Raw genomic sequence first — 20,340 nt, 5'->3', positions numbered from 1 at the left:
ATGTGGTCCATAGATACAATGGAATATTACTCAGCCATCAGAAAGGATGAATACCCACCATTTGCATCGACATGGATGGGACTGGAGGGGATTATGCTGAGTAAAGTAAGTCAAGCAGAGAAAGTCAATTATCACATGTGGAACGTAAGGAACAGCACAGAAGACCACAGGGGAAGGGAGGGAAACTGGATGGGAAGAAATCAGAGAGGGAGACAAACCATGAGAGACTCGACTCCGGGAACCAAACTGAGGGCTACAGAAGGGGGGGGGGGAGGGACATGGGGTAGCCAGGTAATGGGCATTAAGGAGGGCACGTGTTGGGATGAGCACTGGGTGTTACACGCAACTAATGAATCGTTGAACATTACATCAAAAAACTAATGATGTACTATATGTTGGCTAACTGAACATAATAAAAAAGTAAAATAAATAAAAATATTAAAAAAGATACATTTACCCCCCCCAAAAATAAGATTCTCTAGTAGCAAATGGCTAAACACAAACCTTTTTTTAAAAGACAAAGCCTACTTGGAGATTAGTCTCTAACTTATAAACTTCAGAATCTATGAAATCTTTATTACTATTATTACTATTATTAAAGAGCCAAGTTATCACAGGGACAATCAGACACATTTTTACTTGTCAAAAAGACAAATTTCTACTCTGGCATTTTCAGTATCAGATGGACACTTCCTCTTTCCTAATATAATTAATAAAAATTTTATTTTAAAAACTTTTCTCTATTATCCACAATTTAAAAGATTAAATTCATTTTTTAAATACACACACACACACACACACACACACACACACACAAACCATGGTTCTAACCTTTAAAAAGAAAAATATCTAATACAAGAATTCAACAAATTCACTAATAATTCTAACTTGAGAGAAAGTATGTGGTAAGTACTACAGTAGTTCTGGGATGAAAGGTGTAACAGAAGTTACTGACAAACTAGACCTCTAAAGAGCAAACCAGATTTTGGAAAACATGCAGAGGGATGAAGATGGAAGCATTCAAAACACATTTGAAGAAGCCCCCCAAAAAGTGCAGTTTCAGGCACTGACTCAAAAAATTATTGCTAGAAACCTACTACGTATGAACACTATCCTAAGAGGTAAGTTTACTGTAGTGTATGAATCAAATAAGGTCCTTTCCCTGAGTTTATAGTAAGTGATGATTAAGTTAAAGAGCAACTAGGTCATAGTATACACTACATAATTCTTGGCTGTAATTACTCCTCTCATCATCACCATCCTTTTATGTAAATGGAGAAAATGCTAACACATTCAGAATAGATGATCTGAAAATAGTATTTGTGGGAAGTGACAACTGCCTGAACTAAGACAATGAGCAGTTGGGATGGAGAACAAGGGTCAAAGAAGAAAGGACTGAGGAGGTAGGAGCTACAGAACTTACGTAGGGGAAGAAGATGAGACGTAGGGGCCAATCCCCAAATCAGCCCCAGAGCAGGATAAGGGAATATAATCCAGGAAATTTCATCAGAAGAGAAAAACTTGCCTAAATGCAAAATGCAAAAAAAAAAAAAAAAATTGCACTGTGCAAAAACATAAATATAAAAGGTATATTTAAAAATAAACCAATTGCTCTCAATAGTTTTACCAAGGAAACAGAAACAATACATATATAATTTTTCCTGTATTTAAGATTGAGAATCATGAACAGCACAAAAGTCAGTCATTCCAGATAGGAAATACTACAGTAAACCAAAATCTTTCGAGGTTGTTTGTGTGGAGATCAGAGGTAGTTGTAGGAACAAAACTCACAGAACCTAGCGACTGACAATATGCCCCTTAGATAATGACATAACTGTTATATTAAAAACTGGTTTTTACATTAAAAGCCAATTGTTTACTTTTAGGTGACAAGTAGACTAAACTCTAAAGCAGAAATATGTGCTTGTTTCCGTGAAGAACAGACGCCTATCGCCACAAGAGTTGGAAGATATAAGCACCTCCAGTTCTCCTGCTCAGAAGTTTCCTCTGACTGCACACTTATCTTCCAACAGTGTCACAGGATGACCGCAACAGTCCTATTTCCACACTCTAATCACACTCACTTAGCACTGAATGAAAATACAATGTTTAGAGGAGTGGTATACATGTCAAATAATACACTGGTAAGTAGAATTCTAATCTACTAAGTAGAATTCTAATGTCAGTTTCAGCTGACAATTGGTTGCTATGGGCTTTGGGAAGAATTAAAAATATCTAAAGATTGTTCCTAGAATCTCTCCCTGAAAGGTCTTGATAGCAATTTTTAACTGCACCAGTCTGCTGCAGCTTTAAAAACACAGGGGCACAGACACACTTCAATAGTCTTAACTAGGAAGCAGACCTGGGTCATCTTTGTTCTCTCACCAACTGTTCAATTCTTAATCTCCAAGAAAATTCTCTGTGCTTCAGTTTTCAGATTAAATGCTGATACAGGTGGCACCATTAAGAGACATATCAAGAATATGTAAAATCCAGATGGAGAGGTTAAAATCCTCTGGATTCCCCTTCAGTCTAAACCTATAAAATCTACATTTTAATAGCAGATTTTCCAGAGACCACAAGATTTCTTTTTGCATATGCCCTTGATGGAATTAATGAGAGAAGGAGAGAAAAGCATATGCTTAAATAAGCCTGGGGGCAACTATAACAAAGGATGAAATTACAGTTTATTAACACAATTCCAGCACTCATAGCATATTGCCTGCTCTAAATATTCCAGAAAGAACATGCACTATACAATCCAATCTCTGTAACTAATGTGCTTATAGACTTTAAGAGGGTGATATATACCAGCTAAATATTGGTCAAAATAGTAGCTAACATTTAGACATCTGCTTTAAAGAGAAGCATCTCTTCCACCTGCTTCTACAGGCCACAAAGATACACTCTAGTTAACATATTACTGACAGGATGATGAGAAAGCTCCTGTCAGACGCTGGCCAGCCGGGTGTTTGAGACAAAATGCACAGCCCCAGCTGACTAGTTAAAGAAAGTCTGGTGAGGTACAATTATAGAGGCATATGACAAGACTTCATGCCTGACTGATTTGAGAACCAATGACATGACTTTAAACAGCAATCTTCTCTACCTCTGGTCACAAAACAGCAATAAGTCAACTGATATACTCTTGTAATATCATGATTTATTCCTTTGCTTTGAATACATGAGACTTTGGTATGATGTTCTGCTAGTCTATCAGAGATTCACTTGGGGCTTAAACATCTAGGGCCTGCCTACAGCATGTATAAAATCAGTGTTCTTGTTCAGTATTACCAGGAACACTTCTTTTTTTTTTTTAATTTTAAAGATATTATTTTATTTTATTTTGACAGAAAGAGACCCAGCGAGAGAGGGAACACAAGTAGGGGGGAGTGGGAGAGGAAGCAGCAGGCTTTCCGCAGAGAAGGGAGCCCAATGTGGGGCTCGATCCCAGGACCCTGGGATCATGACCTGAGCCGAAGGCAGACGCTTAACGACTAAGCCACCCAGGCGCCCCACCAGGAACACTTCTGTGTGAACTTGATAATGTATGTATCAACAGAATAAACACTAAACTGTTTATGTCTCAATTGATTAAACTTAAATACAGAAAAATGTAATAATAGGTCCTAACAAAATACCACACTTCAGGGGGTGGGGTGGATAAATAGGCGATGGGCATTAAGGAGGGCACTTGCGATGAGCACCGAGTGTTGTATGTAAGTGACGAATCACTAAATTCTACACCTGAAACTAATATTACACTGTATGTTAACTAACTGGAACTTACATAAAGACTTGAAACAAACAAAACAAATAAAAAATACCACACTTTAATATGGAGGTAAACTCATGAAAAATTTAAAAACATATCACTACTCTTGATAGTTCTACTAACGTATCTCAAGACTAATTTTTTTTTAATTTTAAAGTTTATCTCTATAAATTACAAATTATAATTTTAACTACAAACAGTACCTAAGGAAAGAGACCTTTAAGCAATCTGATTCTCTACCAGTGTATCACCACTAAACACCCAGCAAGCTATAAGGTTGACTACCATGATTCTAATAAAATATGGTGTTGAAGAGTAAACGCATACAAACAAAATTCCTAAAACCATAATAAAATTATAAATGTAAATGCACCTTAAGTTATATATGTTCTTCCAATAGTTAAAATTTTGGCTGTAGATTTAAAACAAGGAAAATGAGTAAAATTTCTTGCATTAATACCAAATACAATATAGTCTTCATGATATATAAAATAAGAATGTAAAAAGCTTAAAAGAAAGTCAATTCATTAACACTTAACTATTCCTTCTTTGGTTGTTTTAGAGATTTCACTAAATTCTTCCTAAAAAATAGCTTATTTCGAATTTATGTTATAGTACTGGTCTTTGACCTTAAATGTTACTACGCATGGAACTTACAGCAGATATGTGTATGAATTTTTCAAGATAGATTCAAGTAAAACAGCTTCCCCCACATAAGAAGGGTAAGGAGATCCTGAAAGCAAGCTTGAGTTACGTTTCTTTTATCAGTCCTACTGTCCCAGGGAATGAACCAAAACAAAGCTGTTAACTTAGAAGTGACATCACCATCAAGTTTTCATGAATTTTCATAAACAATTGGCAGAAGTTTACTTCAAACATAAAAAACAATTCCCTGAATAAATACCAAGCCTTTATTAAAATAATTTTATTATTTAACTCAAATAAAATTAAAGGGTAGTAGGCATGTTAACATTTACTCTAAACTGCAGATCTAGTCTTTTATAAAATTATAGTTAATAATCATTGCATCATGATTGAATGTTATGCAGATACAATTCTAAGCACATCATATACATATGTATATTATACATGTGCATATATATACGTATTTGTTTACATAGCTATAGAGACAGAGACAGATCTCCTTAATCTTTACAACAACCCTATGAGATTAAGACTATATTACTCCCATTCTCCCAGTTTACATGGGAAGAAACTGAGTCAGAGAGAGGTTACCACATTAAGAGGTGTTTATAAATTGCAGCAAACACCAATATTTTACAATAGTCATATACTCAGATTTATTTCAAATGTTTTTGTAAATAGGGAAGCTTATACATTCATTCACATAGCTCACTGCTGCACTTTAATGAGATCTCTGCTCAATACTACCCCATTAAAGCAGCTTTCCATGACCACTCTACATAAATTGAAACCTGCCCCTCACAACTTTCATCCTGCACACACACTCACTTTATCACTTATCCCTTGGCACTCACCACCAGAAGACATAACAGCTATTTCTATTCATTCATTTCTTTATTTGTTTCATCAGTTCAATATAAGCTCCAAGAGTATTTGAACTTTGCTTTGCTTAGTGCTGGATCCTTAATGCCTAGAAAGTGCGGAGCATATGGTAGGTTTCATGATAAGATTTAGTCCCTAGGCCTCTGAGACAGTTTTTACAATCTTTTTAATCTCCAGGACAATACCCATATAGAAACATTATTTATAATCCTGAAAAAATAATGTTTAAAAGGAGGAAGAGAATGGGGAGAAGAATGGTTTTACTTCAATGATAAATTAAAAATAGCAGAAAAGCAAATATATAAAAAGTACCAAATGACTCAGATTAAATTTCTCAATATGATTTTAAGAAAATGCAAATTACCTGTGTCACTGACTTGTGCTTACTCTCTGATTATACTACATCATATGTTTAAATGCATATAATGTGCTTTTCAATATGTAAAATAATATATTTTCAATATTTCTGGAAAAGTGGGCGTATCAATATTATAATTCAAAATCTCAAAAGTGTATTTTTTCAAATGTAGAGTAATGGAAATAACCCAAAATTAGAATCAGGACACCCAGTTTCACATTACCTGTCCCTAATTAGCTGTTTGGCCCTGGGGTGGCCATTTAACCTGCCGAAAAATATGAATCTCATTGTTAAAGACTAAATAGATATCCCAGAAAACTCCTGAAACTGCTAACATACTAAAACTTCATAGAATGAGGTTTTCATTTTTACTATGGGAGAACAAAACAAAAAATATGATCTTATTCTTGTCAATTAACCAAATTTGTAAGGAAGCAAATTTCATGCAACATTACATGTTTTTAATAAATATCTGTTTAAATTTATATTAAATTTTTTACGTCAAAATATTAAAATTATAATGCGTACAGTAGAAAAAAGTTAGGAAACCTAGCAAAATACTTTTGAATATTTTTCTATGACCCAAGAAAACTCCTATTCTCATTGCCTTTACCACAGTAATGAAGACCTTCCAAAAGAACATTTCAGCGAGTAGCATAAAAACCTGTGATTAAAAAAAAAATGCTACTTTGACTTTTAAGTTATTATCAGCCTGAAGAGCTCCTCCAAATCAGAACTATTATAGAAGCTACTCCCAAACCACTACTTGGCAACAAAGATGAATCTACCTATTACCAGGTTAGGATAGCAGCTATTATCATGGCCCCTTGATTTCTTTCAAGTAGCTCCAATGGAAAAAGCCACAAGTGAATAATAAAGATCTCATAATAGCTCTTAAGAATTCTTTATATGGTAGAAGGCACTAAAATGAACTCTGGAGAGTTAAAAAGAAAAAAAAAAACTCTCATCTCCTGATAAGAAAAAATAATTAACCTGACTTAATGCATCTGAGAAGGCCTTCTATAAATCAGACTTTTGTACTTCAAGAGCCAGATTAAAACCATATATCAAAAAAGTATGTAGATATTGTCTCATAAGTACACATAGAACATTTCTAAGTCTGCGGAGGTTCGTGGGTCTTTTTGTGAAATGCTCAATACATTTTTCTTAAAAGGAGAAGTGTGAAGTACTTACAGTGCTTAATTTGCTAGAGGTAATAATGATGCGCCTCTCATGTAACATGCTGGCATACAGTTGCAGCATATTATTCACATCCACAGCAACAAAATATTCTGTAAGATTTCTCTGTACAAGTGAAAAGTAATTGTGTAAAAGTTAGAGCTCATGGTGATTACGAAGGAAAATATTTTATACATATACCAACAAGTTTTAAAGTTCAAAGGATGTTATTATTAAAAATGGTATTCATTAAAATAATTAAATTTAATACTATTCTGCAGCTACAAAAGGCACATAACGTTCTATTATTATTTGAAACATAATCCTACCCCAGCAAAATGTTTCTCAGAGGGTAATCAGAGGATCATACATTTTCCACTCTCCCTCCCCAAGTACTTATAAAAGAAGCTGATTTCCTGGGCCCCAACTATAGACTTGCTGACTTGTAATCTTCAGAGTATGGCTCCAAGTATCTGTTTTTTTTTTTTTTTTTTTTAAATTCCTGATAATTCTTATATACACTGAAATTTGAGAACTGCTGTTCCAGAAAATACATTTAGGTCTGTTTATGTTTGCCAATCACTCAGTAGGCAACATCACTGTCTGACAGTATGTACCATGTACAAGGCACACAAAGATTGAGATGGATTCATAAAGCAGATCTTTGGTCCTTTACTAAGGAAAACCTGTTTTTTATATCCCATGTCAGACCTATTCTATGCTCCTATAACCAAATAAATTTTGGTGTTAGCCTAATTTCCTTGATTTAAGACTTTATATTACTTCCCCAACATAAGATCAAAATTGGCAGAAGCTACATTAACTTTGACTTTTAGAACTTCTCCTTCTTATTTTTAACTTTCTGTACTCAAACTTAAGCATGTCAGAAAGTTATAATGAAGAGACTGAATAACCTATGATAATAAAATGAAACTGTAGTGGCATTCAACCTTAGTATTTTCCCTATAGCCTCAAAGAAAAATAATTTCTAGATGGAGAAATAATTCTCAACACAGAATGCTGTGTTGATAACCTATTTTAGGCCCACATTAAAAACAGCTTCATCTAGTCTTTTCATAGGAGTTATCTGGACTCATCTGTACTAAAAATACCACTAGACAGTCTTGGTTTGATATTGGAAAATTTACAACTGTCTCCCCAGACTTCATTCACTCATAACCCATGTACTTTTGGAAACCAAACACTTAGGTTTGAAAACATTTTGGGAAGAACAAACAGTAGAATTCTGAAAAAAATAATAAGTATTTCTGGAAATTTATTTTTTTCCTGTTGATGTTTCTTAACTTTTTATTGAATTATTTCTACTGATTCATTGTATCTTTCCAAGAGAAGTTGAAAAAAAGTACATAAGATAAAATTTCCTTTTCACACAGCAACCAAAAGCCTATTTGTCACTTCTACTTTCCATGTAAATTTTTCTACAGAATATTAATTTATAATAACTATTAAAACACTGAAACTATTTCTAGTATGGCTACAATTAGGACCCTAAATAAAATGCAAACTTTAGTAATTTTTATAATTTCTTGCAGTACCCCTCAAGCCCTACAAAATATATGTCACTTGAATTAAAATCAAGAAGTCAAGTACAGGACATTAAGATTTTCATAGAGTTATACAAGTAATCTAAAATGCTACGGTCAGTTCACTTAAGTAATTATGGGTGTGAAAATGCTACAGTCAGTTCACTAAAGTAACTATGTGTGTTCTATAGAATATTACACAGTCACTCAAATTCCCTAAACATTGCCTGTATTTATCCCCTACCAAGTAGAGTTGTCTTAGATATTTCCTCTACCTGATCCAGGGGAGCTCAGGACCTATTATACATATATATATATTGATCCTACTGAACTACCTCAAGTGGTAGAAACAGTTTTTCTCATAAAATTTTCCTTACCTACAACCAGATATTAAGAAGGGAATAAAGTAGCAGACACATCAAGAAAAAAAAGAGATATTCCTATTTCCTATTTCTAACAAAACAGATAATTACAATGTATTCTATTTCTCTATACAGAAATCTTTAGGCATTGAGACCAAAATAAATAAAATTCATAATATGAGAAGCATTAAAAAATATAGAAAACAGGGGCGCCTGGGTGGCTCAGTCGTTAGGCATCTGCCTTCAGCTCAGGTCGTGATCCCAGGGTCCTGGGATCGAGCCCCACATCAGACTCCCTGCTCCGTGGGAAGCCTGCTTCTCCCTCTCCCACTTCCTCTGCTTGTGTTCCCTCTCTTGCTGTGTCTCTGTCAAATAAATAAATAAAATCTTTAAAAAAATATATAGAAAACAGAAAACTTACACTCTCAGGAATTGTTGGGAGTCCAGTTACATCTGGGGCAATGAAGTAGGAATGCTAATAAATAGAAATAAATCAATAAGAAAAGCAGAATTAAAATTTGATAGCAATATGTATGTAATTTGGAAAAAAATAAGAAAAGATATATCAACTAAATTAATAAATGCCAAGGATTAACATTTAGGTTTCTGAATTTGAGCAATTCTTAAATAACATGGCAGGTTTATATGATATTGAACAATAACTTTCTCAAAGAGTTAAGTGTTGGTTAAAAATATTCAATTTTAAAACTGAAATAAGAATCCTGGAAAAAGTTTATTACGACAAAAAAGTATATTACTGAAAAAAATATATATATATACATATAAACACATTTAGGGAGACTGGAAAATAATGAGGTTGCTTACCCAAGAATATATCAAAATCTATTAAGATTCCCGAGTTTCTATAGTAAGTCACAACAAAATTCTCTAGTACATATCAGCTACTATATTATTTTGAAAGCAGCAATAGGACATAATTTTTAAATATTTAAAACTTTTTTAAAAATGTAATGATCTCAAAATATGACCCTCAGACACCCACTAAACAAATAGTAATTAGCTTCTATAATATTCAAAGCAATACAACAGTTCATGGATCTATTTACATAAAAAGTATATTGTGTATGTCATGTTCCCCAAATGTTCCCAAATTTTACCACCCAGAATCAGCACAACTAAATCACCAGAATTGTTTTATTTTCTGTTCATATTAATCTCCAAAATTATTTTCCTATCTTAATCACATAAGGACATATTTAATACTGTCTTATAATTAAAGACTGGAAAAGAAACATTCTAGCCAATACTGGGCACAGTTAACTAGTCAGAACAGGCTAGTTAGTACAGTCATAATGTAAAATTTTCCAGGGGAGAAGAACAATATGAGATAAATCACAAGGTCTCCTGAGACCTTGTGACAAAAAATGTGACAGAAATCTTATGTTGTGAATGCACGTTAACATTACTACTATTGACAATGGAGAATATGCATAGATTTGGTCTCTATTAACTACTTTATTTGGAGGAGTTTTTACTTGAACTGTATTTCATAAAACTATGATCTAAAAGATTGTATAAACAGAAAATATACTCCAAATGATTAATTTTCTTAAAAGAATCAAATTAACCATTTCCCAAAGGACTGGAATGAATCTTAAAAACAGACTGAAAGAAGTAATTATTTTCTCAGTTTAATCGTGATTTTTAGAAGCCAATGTCCTTTTAACTCACCGGTACTAGGAAGGGCTGATCTTTCAGAACTTGCTCACTGGCAATAAATATCTCTTGGTTCTTATAATATATGAGAGAAAAAATGAATATTTTACTTTCATGGGGGGAAGTTTACACAATTTGCTGTGTATTTGAGACAAACCCATGTAGCCATATTATCCACTGAAAGTACCATTAATTATAAATGCTATTTTAAATGCTGTTTTGCTAATTTTATGGTAGAAAAATCTCAAAGAAAGTATTTTCATTCTCAACAGAGAGTAGAAAATGCTGTGGATATTTAATGATTTTGAAATGTACTTTCAAAATAAGCATTTACACTAAATATTAACTTTTTATACAATCTGTGATATTCTCGTGGTTTCAATGTCAAACCTTGAAAAATTCATGTGTTGGAGCATTCACAAAATATGATATTGTAAGAAAGTAGAGTAGTTTCCCAAGGCTTCTCACATTTTTCTATCGGAAATTGTGCAAACAAAATTTTCTTTCCACTTTATGTAAGAACAAAAATTCCCAGGATGATCAATCTTAATTGGGCATCATAAAACTAAAACCTCAACAAGTAGCTGAAGACAAGTGCTTTTGGATCCCAACTCTGCCAGTCTTGAACAGCACACTTTAGTTAAAAGTTGTTGCTGAAATCAAATGGTAATTACTAAATGGATTTTACACAAATTTAAGACAATATTTTATCAACCAGCTGAATCTGCCAATTCTTTTGATACCGTATTGAGAAAAGGTGTACAAGATTTGAAAGCTGCCATAGACATTGGCTCAAAGGCTTACAAGAAGGCTTAAATTATAGAAATGACTGTCATACGTAGAATAGAACGCAGTCACTCAAATTCCCTAAACAAGATTATTTCAGCTACGGTACAAAATATCTTGTCCATATGAAATAAAATTTCAATTCACTAACAACTAATATTAGGATAGCTTTATCATAGTATATCTAGATATATCTATCATTTCACATAATTCCCCAACTTTCTCAAAAATGGACTCAATTTCTCAAATGAAGAAAAAGAATCAAAAGATATTAACTTTTTTGCTTAGTATCACATATTTAGTGACTGTGACTTAAACCAGTAACTTCTATTCTTATATATTAAGAGGTCTAATAGTTTTTGATTTATGATTCTTACTAATAAAGGTGAAGTGTTTCAATATCCAGTACTTTTGAAATGTATTTTTGTAAGATATTTACTCCAGAACAAATGATACTCCGATTTAAAGGCAGCATACTTTTAAAAATCTCTCATTAATGCTCTAGAATAGCTACCTCTATTATCTTAGCACCTATATTTCCTCCACCCTTTAACAAAGTGTTAAAGTCATCTTATATATACAACTCCTTCAAAGAATGACACTTATTTTTGATAATCTGGAGCTTTTCTTTGTTCCTAATATTTTTCCTTTGCCTTTCTACTTCATTCCACTAACCATTAACCTGGCATTCCTCTGGGTTTAGTGACCTACAAATCTGAGTTTCTCCTTAACTGTTCCCTAATTCTTTCACTGGATCTGCTTTCTTCTTCTATGCAGTTTATTCGGGCAATTAGACGTTGGCCTCTGCTTTATTCTCTCTATATTCTGTCCTTTAAATAACTCAAGTATTCCTACAACTATTTCTGCAGATGACTACTATCTCTGGGTTAAAAATTCCAGGTTATCCTTAGCTTTCCAGTCTACAATCTCCAAATGACTATTAAATATTTCCACTTTGGCAGTGTGCAACAAAAGAGGGTGCAGACATAAAGGTGTGGAGATCACAGGGAAAAAAGAACACTTTATGATGTTAACAACACAGGAAAGTTTCACAAAGGTGGGAAGTGAGCTAGTTCTAGACTAAAGATGGACTGAATACAAAGAGGCTTTAGTAAAAAAGGAAGGTGTACAAATGAGAAAGCACGATGTTCATTCAAGAAGATGAACAGAACAATGTGACCAGAGTAGGAAATCAATCAAGGAAAAAAAAGTGAGACATTAAAATGAAAAGGTAGACTGAAGCTAAGTAGTGTGTGGTCATGAAAGCCTGGTGGAAAGTTTGGACAAATTTTACAGAAAACGGGGAGCTTTTAGATTTCAGCAAGAAACTTTATATAGTTTAAGGAAGTTTAATCTGACAGACTTTTGTAAAAGAATTAGAAAGAGAGACTCTAAAGTAAGAACTATTTAAAGTGCTAAGCGTCTGAACCAGGTTGCTGACAGTAAAAATAGAAAGAACAGAATAATGTCAGAGAAGACTATTAAGCAAAATTACAGGAAAAATTTAGGTAAGAAGAAAGTTATTACCAAACAAAGAATATAATGAAAATAACAATTTCTTTATCGTGCAAAAAAGCAAAAGACCTATGAATACGATTACATACACTTCAATTTACTTTTTCTTTCAATTTCTCTTGCATCATTATATATTTTTCTTCCTTATAAGTTGCACCATTTACCACTATATTGGAAGAACTAAAATGAATATAAATAAATTTTAATATTTTTTGATATGCTGAATATTAATGAAAATATCCACATTTGTGTTCATTAACTTTGAACATTTACAGAATCTCCCAAAATACTAATGTGCTCATTAAAAGTTTCAGCAGTAAGTAATCTACACCACCACAGGCTTACTGTTTGACAAACTTCGATCATATTTTCAGTGTTTGGTGTTTATAAGAGAGGATGGATTGCAGTGTGGGAAAAGAAGAAACTTTTCACTCACAATTTTTATCATATGGTTAGTTATATGCTATACTTTCAATTCTTATTTATATACTGTTTTCATTTTCTGAAGGTTATTGTGTGTGTGTATGTGTGTCTGTATTTCCGTATTATGGACAGAGTTCACCACCTGAAAATCAATATTCCTCACAAAATATTCTCATATTTGGTTACTTCTAGTGTAAAATATAAAAAACCTGTGATTTAAGAACTACAAAAATATACATCTAATATACATTATGATAGTTGAAGCATGGCAAAAAGTCCCAATATCATCATACAGTAATGTTCTTATGAGCACTGACGTTTCCCTGGTGGCAGAGTTTCTTAAAGGTGCATGTGTTCTTAAATGAGAAAGTGCTATGACAAAAACATCAATTAAAAGTTGAATACTTACCACACTCAAACTGACAGGAGTGTTTGCCTTTGGTACTGGGTGGCTATAGAGTGACTTGAGAGTTTCATTCAAATCATTTTCCTAGAGTAAAATTAAAAAGTACATTTTATAAATGAATTATATACAAAGCAATATAATTAAAACTACTTGATAAATCATGCACTGTGCCTTTTCATATTAGACATGTTTTACACAACTGCTTTCCACAAGAATGTTTCAAATAACTGAAATTGAAATATTTAAATTTAATAAATACGGAAAAGATAATCAAATATCTTTATACAGAAAGCATAATAGCAATATTTCCATTTAGTTTAAATCTGTATTTGGCAAAACTTCATTACTATAAAATACACTGATGCTAGCTATAGAGGAGATCACTTAAATCATTAAATCCAAGAACAATGGGATTGAATAAAAATAATACAACTTTTTATCAGATCACTGAATGCTTCCATTTTCCATTTTAATTTTAAAATCTTAAACCTAATTTTTAAGGAATAGATACAATTTAGTATGATCACTGTACTAAGATACAGTGTACAGGTTATTCTAAATAGTTCTTTTCTAAACAGCTTTCAGTCACTACTTGACCAACAATAAATGGGATTAAGTAAAATATATAACACAACCACTTCCTAGGATATGTATAATAATAATGTACCTTGATATGCACACCACTTTTTCTAAATTATGCATATAAACCCAGTAATAAATATATGAAGGTAGCTTTTTATATACGTGATTTTTATATTCTCTTAAAATGTTTAGGTGGGGACATATATCAAAAGAAATGGCAATTGCTCAATAAAGGTAATAATTAATTTTAAGGAATTTGGATATGAGGCACATAACTTCCCACAATTTGTCTTATAAATTAACTAACAAACCTTAATAATTCCAATTTCTATAACTGTGTGCAAAGTGTGCACTCAAAACTGCTTATTTGGAATTCTCTTTAGAATGATTTAAAAGAAAAGACTATAGAATTTATCTCTTGACCATTTAGGCAATGAAATATAGCCACAGAATATTCTGGATGATATTAATGCTCTGTCTATACAAATTTCCTACAGCTACATAAGGTTTCTTAAAGTCTAGCTTTTAAAATTTCTTTATACTTGCCTGATGTTGATCAGGTAAGGATAACTTCAATTATAAAATATAAATATCAATCTATATAGCCTGTGGCACTGGATTAAAGATAAAAAAAATATTACAATTATAGATTTACTTCTGGTTTTTTAATTAATACTGTGAACCTACAATATATATTCCTCTAATTAGGAACATAAATGTAGTCTCTCTTATTCCCTTTTCAGAAAACTAAAATTATAAGGATTTGCTCACAGTATTTTCTTTTATATATCCCAGCATTATTGATGGTCTCAGAGAAAATGACATATGGTAGATATATAAGCATTAATTTAACAATAAGAGTTTCTAAAAGTAAAATATTCAAAATTTGGATGACTAATAGAATTAATGCTAGTTCCACATGTATACTCACAAAAACAAAGAACAAGAAATAATCACAAAGTAGAATTCTGGTTTTAAGTTTCCATTACTATAATTAAATACTTTTATTTCCAGTTATTTTCCTAGGAAAATGACCGTATAGCTTCAACATAAAATTGTTCAAGTGTAAAATGACCTTCTAATGAGTATTTCACAGAATTAAGTACATCAAGTGTAGAGGGGGAAATATTTACACAAACACGCACAAAAACACCTGAACTTTTGACAAACACCAAAACCTTGCTATTATAATATAAAATCTGATTGTCAAATTAGGAGATTGCTCAGAAGAAGTGTAAAAGGAGTATCTTAATTCAATAATAATACATTTAAATTCTATTTAATTAAAAGCATCTGGAGTAGTATGTGTGCTGAATTCAGGTTTTGTTTTGTTTTTTAAAGATATTTACTTTGAATCTCAAAAGATGAGTGTTCTATCAGTAATCATGAGTGAGTGACATAATCTTGAAAGACAACTATGTAGGATTATGTTCTGGAAAATTTGAGTGGTTCAAAATAATTGGATAGTACATTATGTGTAGGAAAGAAGAAGCAGATTAGCCAGGAAAGAGTATAAGAAACCAGATCATGGAGCTTCTTATATGTCAGGCTGCATACAAGTTTAGATTTTATTCTAAGAGAAGAAAAGGAAGCTATGAGAAGACTGTAAGCAGTGGAATGATATAATCAGGTTTCAGAAAGAACATTCTTAAAGATCAAAATATAGTGGTACTTATAGCTATGAGTATGTATGAAATGCTCATAAATGTATAGAAAGAAGAGAAAACTAAGAATATAAAATAAGAACATCAAAGTTTTAGGTATAGAAAGGAGAAAAGACCACAGAAAGACTTAGTATACGGTTAGAAACAAAGGAAAAACAATGTCAGGCCAATCCAGAAAACTATAATCTCAAGAGTAATAAAGTATCAAATGAAAATTTATTTTTTTAAAGTATTTATTTATTTATTTATTTAAGAGAGAGAGAACATGTAAAGCAGAGGGAGGGGCAAAAGGGAAGGAGAGGGAGGAGGGGAAAGACCCTCAAGCACACTCCTCACTGAGCATGAAGTCCAACATGGGGATCAATCTCAAGACCCGGAGATCATGACCTAAGCTGAAACCATGAGTCAACACTTAACCAACTGAGCCACCCAGGTGCACCTTGAATGAGAATTTAAAAAGATAACAAAAGGATGGAAAATACACCCTGAATTTAAAAATTAGAAAATCACAGGTAATCATTAAAAATTTTTTAAAAACTTTTATTTGAATTAAATTATATCAAATAGCACAGCTCATATCTTAGTAAATTAGTTCTTGTAAAAAACATCAAACAATAATTAAGGGGAAAATTGTACAAAATCCTAGAGAAGTTGATTAATTCAAAAGCATACTTCAGCATTTTCATTTTTATTTTTAAGAAAAAAAAAAGATAAAGACCTAAATGTAAGAGCTAAAACTAAAATTCTTAGAAGAAAACATATGGGAAAAGCATCATGACATTGAATTTGTAATTTCTTGACATTACACTGAAAGCATAAGCAACAAAAGAAAAAAGACATATTGGGACCTCATGAAAATTAGAAACTTTTGTGGATCAAAGGACATAATCAACAAAATAAAAAGGCAACCTATGGAATTGAAGAAAATATCTACAAATCATATATCTAATAAGGGATTAATATCTAAATATATAAAGAACTCCTGCTACTCAACAAAACATGCTTAAAAATGGACAGAGAACTTGAACAGATATTTTTCCAAAAAAGAAAATTAAATGACCAATAAGCACATGGATACACTCTATCACAATTCATTAAAGAAATACAAATCAAAACCACAATGATATACCACTTCATACCCATTAGAATGGCTATTATAAAGACAAAACAAGGAGGCATTTCAAGAGGGCAGAGTAAGTCCTGGTTTCACCTCCTCCTATGGATACAGCAAATCTACAGCTACATATGAAATAATTCCCTCAGAAAAATACCTAAAAACTAGCTAAATAGCTCCTGCACAACAAAGTATAAAAGAACCACACTGAGAAATGTAGAAGAGACAGAGATAGATCTCATTCAAAATCCCATCCACCATGTGGTGACCAACAATCAGGAGGGATCTCAAGGAGTTTCTCCCTGATAAGCAAGGGGCTTGTGACACATACCAGGCACCTCAACTCTTTAGACCTGCACCAGAGAGATGAGTGCCCCAAATGTCTGGCTTTGAAAACCAAGAGGGCTTACATCAAGGAGAACAAAGAGTTGTAGGGAATAGAGCTTCTACTCTACTCTTAAATAACTAATGCAGACCCACCTGCCTCAGGACCAAGCACAAAAGCAGCAGTATGAAGAGCACCTGGACCTACATGAAGGAGATTCATTTGCTAATCTTAAAGCATCTGCCAGAGGAGGAGGGGCTTATTCAAACTCTCTCCAGATTAGAGGTGCTGGTGGGTGTCATTTTTGCTTTCTCCCTCTACCTTTCTAGTGGTGGGGACATCCTGGCCCTGTACCATCCCTGCAGCCCCATGAGAGCCGGCAGGAATTCACAGCCTACACAGGGGATGCCCCTTGAACATCTGGCTCTGGTGGCCAGGGAGAATTATGTTTCTGGGCCCCACAGGTCTGAAATAATAGAAGAGAAAGTTATTGGCAGGCTACCACCCCCAGGGCACTACAAACAGCAGAAGGAAACACAGTTTTCCTATTTACTTATCCTGGAGCTTCTATTGAGGGGCACACTTTAGGATTACCACACATCTAGAGGCTATCAATGTACTCTCAGTGAACATAGGCCAGGGGATATCATCTTTGCACTCTTCCTTGGCCTTGCTGCAGCTCACCAGTACCTCCCTGAAAGGAGTTCATACACTTGTGTGAAGCCACACTTTTTGCCACTGTCACCAAGAGTATGTCTCCAGACTGTTCTGAAGACCAGCAGTCTTTCTGACTACTGTCCTGCAAAACTATTTATTCACATACCTTTGAAGCTGCTGCCTGAGGGTCTAGCTTCCAACCATCCTGAAACTAGGGGCTGATAGATCCCTCCCTCTGGAACATTCAGAGAATGTGGCACTATCTCAACAACTAGGAGCTATCAATAATAAATCAGGCTGCTTAGACAATCACAAAGGTTCAAGAGACAACCAAGAGCTAGGGAAGGGTTGTATGATAAGGTTCATCCACACAAGGTCATTCTTTCAAGAATGAGATAGCTATTTCATCTAATGCATAGAATAGAAAGCCAACCAAAATGAGGAAACAGAAATATATTCCAAATGAAAGAACAAGATAAAGCTCCAGAAAAAAAAAGCCTAGAAGAAGTGGAGATGAGTAATTTACCTGATAAAGAGCTCAAAGTAATGGTTACTCACTGAATTTAGGAGAACAGTCGATGAACACAGCAAGAATTTCAAAAAGAGGAAATATAAGAAAGTACCAAATAGAAGTCACAGAACAATAACTAAACTGAAAAATACACTAGAGAGGTTCAACAGCACACCATAATCAGTGATCTGGAAGACAGGGCAGTGGAACTCACCCAAACAAATCAGAAAAACAAAAAAAATAATTTTAAAAAAGTAAAGATAGCTTAAAGGACCTGTGGACAATATCAAGCAGAATAACATCTATATTATAGGGGACAGAAAACTTATTTGAAACTTATTTGAAAAAATAATAGCTGAAAACGTCCCTAACCTGGGAAAGAAAACAGATATCCAGACCCAGGAAGCCCAGAGACTTCCAGACAAGATGAACCTAAAGAGATGCATACCAAGAAACATAATTAAAATATCAAAATTTAGAGAATCTGAAAAGCAGCAAGAGAAAAATAACTTGTTACAAAGGAACCCCCATAATGCTATCAGCAGATTTCTCAGCAGGAACTCTGCAGGCCAGAAGAAAATGGCATGACACATTCAAAGTGCTGGGGAAAAACAAACTTCCAGCCAAGAACACTTCACCTGGCAAGGTTATCACTCAAATTAGAAGTAGAGATAAAGAGCTTTCCAGACAAACAAAAGCTAAAGGAATTCAACACCACTAACCTGGCCCTACAAAGAATATTAAAGAGATTTCTCTAATCTGAAAAGAAAGGGTATAATTATTAAGAAAACGGATGACAGTAAAAATCTCATTGGTAAATACATTGTAAAGGTAGTAGATTAAACACTTAGAAAACTACTATGAAGATTAAAAGGCAACAGTAGTGAAAATAACTATAACAACAATAATTAGTTAAGAGATATATAAAATAAAAAGATTTAAAATTGATATCAAAAGCATAAAACATGGGGGCACCAGGGTGGCTCAGTTGGCTAAATGTCTGACTCTTGATTTTGGCTCAGGTCATAATCTCAGAGTCATGAGATCAAGCCCTGAGTCAGGCTTCATGTGCACTGAGTGTGGAGCCTGCTTATGATTCTCTCTCTCTGACCCTCCCCACATGCATTCTCTCTCTCTCACTAAAAAAATTAAAATAAAAACTAAAACATGTTTTTATGGGGAGGCGGGTAAAAATTTAGTTTTAAAATGCATTCAAACTTAAGTTGCTATCAACTTAAAATACATATATGTATATAGGCTGTTATATGTAAGCCTCATCATAACCACAGAGCAAAACCCTATAGTAGATTCACAAAAGAAAATGAAAAAGGAATCAAAGTATACAGCAATATAAACCCATCAAATCAACAAGGAAGAAAGCAAGAGAAGACCAAAACAGAGAAGAACTACAAAATAGTCAGAAAACAAACAAAATGGCAATAATTACATAAGTATATATAATTACTTTAAATGTAAATGGAATAAATTCTCCAATCAAGAAGTACAAAGTGGTTAAATAATTAAAGAAAAAAAAAACTAGGCCTATCTATATACTGCCTACAAGACACTCACACCATATGTAATAACACACACAGACTGGAAGTGAAGGAATGGAAAAAGATATTTCATGAAAAAGGAAACCAAAAGAAAGTGTGGTAGCTACACTTAGACAAAATACGCTTTGAAACAAAGAATGTAATAAAAAATAAAGATGGGCATTACATAATGACAAAGGGGTCAATCCAGCAAGAAGATATAACATTTGTAAAGAGAGAAACTGACAGCAGTACAATAATAGCAGGAGACATTAATACCCCAGTTACATCAAAGAACAGATCAGCCAAACAGAAAATCAATAAGGAAACAATGGCCTTAAGAGACACATTAGATCAGATGGGCTATATATAATATATATAATATATAATATATGTATTA

The 20,340-nt window shown here is 33.2% G+C and overlaps 1 protein-coding gene across 1 annotated transcript in view; it reads right to left on the bottom strand.

Moving 5' to 3' along the window:
- The window catches only part of DENND1B (DENN domain containing 1B), a 267,164-nt gene that overhangs the window by 131,404 nt on the left and 115,420 nt on the right, over positions 1–20,340 (bottom strand). Inside the window, exons 7-9 of the mRNA XM_028120237.2 lie at positions 13,556–13,636; positions 9,167–9,220; positions 6,855–6,965 (exon numbers count right to left, since the gene is read on the bottom strand). Of these exons, the coding sequence (XP_027976038.1) occupies positions 6,855–6,965; positions 9,167–9,220; positions 13,556–13,636 (246 nt within the window). The remainder of the gene's footprint in view (positions 1–6,854; positions 6,966–9,166; positions 9,221–13,555; positions 13,637–20,340) is intronic.

This window comes from Eumetopias jubatus, unplaced genomic scaffold (assembly GCF_037043125.1).
Source record: "Eumetopias jubatus isolate StellerSeaLion01/CBP00866 unplaced genomic scaffold, mEumJub1_p1.0 scaffold_12, whole genome shotgun sequence".
NCBI lineage: Eukaryota > Metazoa > Chordata > Mammalia > Carnivora > Otariidae > Eumetopias > Eumetopias jubatus.
The sequence above is the reverse complement of the archived record's forward strand: the minus strand, read 5'-3'. Positions and strand labels throughout refer to the sequence as shown.